The 3,528-nt window shown below is 57.1% G+C and overlaps 1 protein-coding gene across 2 annotated transcripts in view; it reads right to left on the reverse strand.

Annotated features, from left to right (window-relative positions):
• The window catches only part of FBXL18 (F-box and leucine rich repeat protein 18), a 31,596-nt gene extending 28,349 nt beyond the window's left edge, over nt 1–3,247 (reverse strand). For both annotated transcript variants that reach the window (XM_004705545.3, XM_045285995.1), the window contains exon 1: nt 3,164–3,247. In XM_004705545.3, the coding sequence (XP_004705602.3) occupies nt 3,164–3,181 (18 nt within the window). In that variant the 5' untranslated portion in view covers nt 3,182–3,247. The remainder of the gene's footprint in view (nt 1–3,163) is intronic.
• Nucleotides 3,248–3,528: the final 281 nt, after the last annotated feature.

A 3,528-nucleotide genomic window follows, 5' to 3' on the forward strand; every position in this document is an offset into this window, starting at 1 on the left:
CGAGCCCCCAATAAAATGGTTTTTAAAAGGAAAAAAGGACACGGAGAGAAAAGATTCTATAGGAGAACCATGACCCAAATGAGAGAAGGATGAGAGAGGCTTTCAAACCACCATGGAATTCAGATTTCCTAGAGCCAGGGGTGGTGGGTGGACAAAAGTCCTGAAACAGCTGCCCTGAGATCATCTTTGGAAACTCCAACCCCAAAAATATCCCCTGAAGTTGACTTGCTTAAGACCAGAAACAAACAGTCTGACTTAACTCAGCAAGAATGTCTGCCGCTGAGAGAGTGTTTTGCTCTTTTGAGAACTATCTATAAGGGATTGGAGTGACAGCAGAGACTGGGGAGATTAGATAGAAGGCTTGGGGTGGGGGGGCAGTGAGTGTATGTTCACCGGGAGGGTGACTCAGAAAGGGGGGAGCCCAGTTGCATGACTTCAAGCACATCATCCCCATCATGGGACCGCGCTGGGAGGCAGTGCTGAATCGGTGGGTGTGCATCCTGATGCGCATGTCTCCAGCAGCAGCAGCGCAATCCATTTTAAAAACATTGTCAAGGAGCCCAGAGGCGAGCTGCAGCTCCTCCACCCACTCCTGGCACCCCACTCAGTGGCTTATCCCGTGGGACTGCAGCATCTCCAGGGCGCTGTCATTTCATTATGCGGATCTTCTTCAATGGGTTTCTATCACTCACCATGGCCATGTAGCTGGTGGTTTTGAACAGCTGACCTTGCAGTTAGCCACCCAACGTGTAACCACTACACCACCAAGACTCCCAAAGCGTGGGCAAGACCAGCAGTTCCATTCTAGGCAAATACACGGAATGACTGGAAGCCTATTCCTTCAGCCTGCATGGCAGCCAGAATACCCCCACCCCCACCCCAATGCAGAGAAGACTGGGAAACACGTGTGACCCAAGCCATACAAAACCAGCCTGAATGCAAACCCACTCCTATCCAGCCCGTTCCGACTCACAGCGACCCTGCAAGGCAGAGTAAAACGGCCGCATCTTTCTTCCGGTGGGTTCAAACCACTGACATTCCAGTTGGCAGCCAGCCCAGGACTTGGCCACTGTGCCACCTGGGCTCCTGCTCTGGCTCATTACAATGGGATACGACTGAGCCAAAACAAGAATGAAGCACTGACAGACAAGAGGGTGGGACATCCAAACGCACATCCAAACCGTGCTGAGGTTAAGATAGGAGATACAGGGTCACCCAAGCCTGGAAGTACAGACCAGGACTCTCTGTCTGTTATGACAGAGAGCAGACAGTGGCTGCTGGGCATTGGGTGGGAGAGGGATGGGCTGAACTGCTTAGGGGCCACCTGGGGGGTCTATTTTTTGGCGGGGATGACAGAACCAGAGTGAGGTTGGTACTTGCCTCCAGGTGTGAACACTCAAAGCTACTGAGCTGGTCCCTTAAAAATGCTTCCTTTAATGCTGTCAATTCTACTTCCCTTTTTTAAAAAGTGACCCTAGCATGCCTCCCTCTCCACCCCCACCCACCCCCAATAAATGCGCCCTCGCAAGCACTAGTCTCAGGAGAACCCACCCACCCACCATCTTCAAGAAAGCCAACACGTGGGCCACTAGCCCACCGTCAGAGGGTCAGCAGTGAGGAAGGCAGCCCTTTGCTGGACTGTCCCTCTGCTCCAGGGGGTTTCCTGGTAGGTTTGGCCTCTCCTGAAATTCCAGTCCCAGGTGGAGTGGAGTCGGGGCAGATCACCTGAGGCCACCGGTTCCCGGATCCAGGTGATTCTCATAAGGCACATTCAGGAAGGATCTGGTTCGAACTGGACAATGACACTTTGAAATGGTTCAGAGTGGTAGTTTAAAGAGCCGGTTGTCATTAGATGTCCATGCGTCAATTGTGACTCATGGAGACCTTATAGGACCTTGTGGAACTGCCCTCATAGTTTTTAAGGCTGGAGATCTTTCTTTATAGCAGGGGCTCCTTCCCATGCAAGCACTGGTGGGGTTGAACTGCCGACCTCTTGGCCAAAAGCCGAGAGAAGATAACCACTGCACCACCCAAGATCCCTTTATGCTACAGCCAACTCATCCATTCCAACTCCTAAGGACCCTATAGGACACCTGTAGTTCGAAGCCAAATGCTCAACCCACTGCACAACTGACCATGTATACTTCAAGGAAAAGAGGGGCCTGAGAGCCAGGACCCTATGAGACCACCAGCACCATCATCACCCCCAAGCACACACCACTAACCCCATTCTGCTGCTGCCAACTGGACCTGAGAGCTAGGGTTTCCTCCTGCCACCAGCCTGTTAGCCTCCCTGCCCCCTCCCTCCACCAAGGAGCCACAGTGGTCACTCTGAACCAAAGTCCCTCCAAACAATGGGGAGCTGGCCGCAAGACTCTGTCGACTGTGGGAGACACGTAAACTTCTCACACTGGTTCACAAATGCCAAAGACCGAAGGGGCGTGTTCTGTGCACCATCTGAGCCCCGGCAGGGCGGGGTGATAAACAACACAGGTGTGCGGACAGGTAGGCAGAAGGCAACGGAAAGGAATGTCATCACTCGGAGCCCAGCGTGCCTCTCCTTTGTCCGCAGCGACACACGGACTTTCTCAGATTCGAAGAGATTCGGGAAGGAATCCCAGGATTAGCAGTCCCACCCATCCGTGAAATGGCTTTTCCTCCGTCAACGCTCCCTCCCCACCCCCACACAAATGCACACAGGTCAGACGGCAAGGAGGCTTCCGAGGGCGGTGAGACGGAGCTGACCACGGGGATGGGTGGGGACGGATGGACAGAGTCAGTCTTAGGGCTGGGAGACCCTGGGCGAGGGGCGGGAGGCCTGCAGGGGCGGCGGGACCGCAAAGAGGCAGAAGCCCGAAGAGGCAACCAGGGCACGGCAAGCGGGCAGGGCGGATGGGGCTCCAGGAGATGAGGCCAGAGGCCAGGCCAGGTCCGGGGGGGAAAGGGGTGGGTCGGGGCTGACGCTGTGGGTGGGACAGGGACCGAATCTGGCCCGACGCCGGGCTCGGGGTGGAAAGGACCCAGAGGGCCGGGGCCGGAGAGGAAGGGGCAGCGCGGGGGCAGGGAGGGGTGGGAAGGACGCGCAGGCCGGGGCCGGGCTGTGAAGGGCTGAGTGGGGCCGGGCCGCAGGAAGGCCGGGCGTGCACAGAGGTGCGGACTGTACCTCTGCGGAGCTGGCCATGTCGCCGGCCGGCGGAGCAGCCGCCGCCAGAGCTGCAACCCCGGGGCCACCCGCCTGCCCGGCCAGGGATGCTCAAAGCCGGCGCGTCCCGGGCTCCACAGAGACCCTAGGAGGGGGCGGGGCCCCCGTCACTTCCGGCGCCTTCCCGCACGCACTTCCGGGAGTCCTCTGGCGTGCGCCCAGCGTGGGTAGGATTTGGCGACGCCGAGGACGTACGCTGGGGGGTGGGGCCTTCGGCTTCGCAGAGACGAATGTCTGCCGCTGAGAGAGTGTTTTGCTCTTTTGAGAACTATCTATAAGGGATCGGAGTGACAGCAGAGACTGGGGAGATTAGATAGAAGGCTTGG

This window comes from Echinops telfairi, unplaced genomic scaffold, assembly GCF_000313985.2.
Source record: "Echinops telfairi isolate 266 unplaced genomic scaffold, ASM31398v2 ScPeMD7_5;HRSCAF=22, whole genome shotgun sequence".
NCBI classification, from domain to species: domain Eukaryota; kingdom Metazoa; phylum Chordata; class Mammalia; order Afrosoricida; family Tenrecidae; genus Echinops; species Echinops telfairi.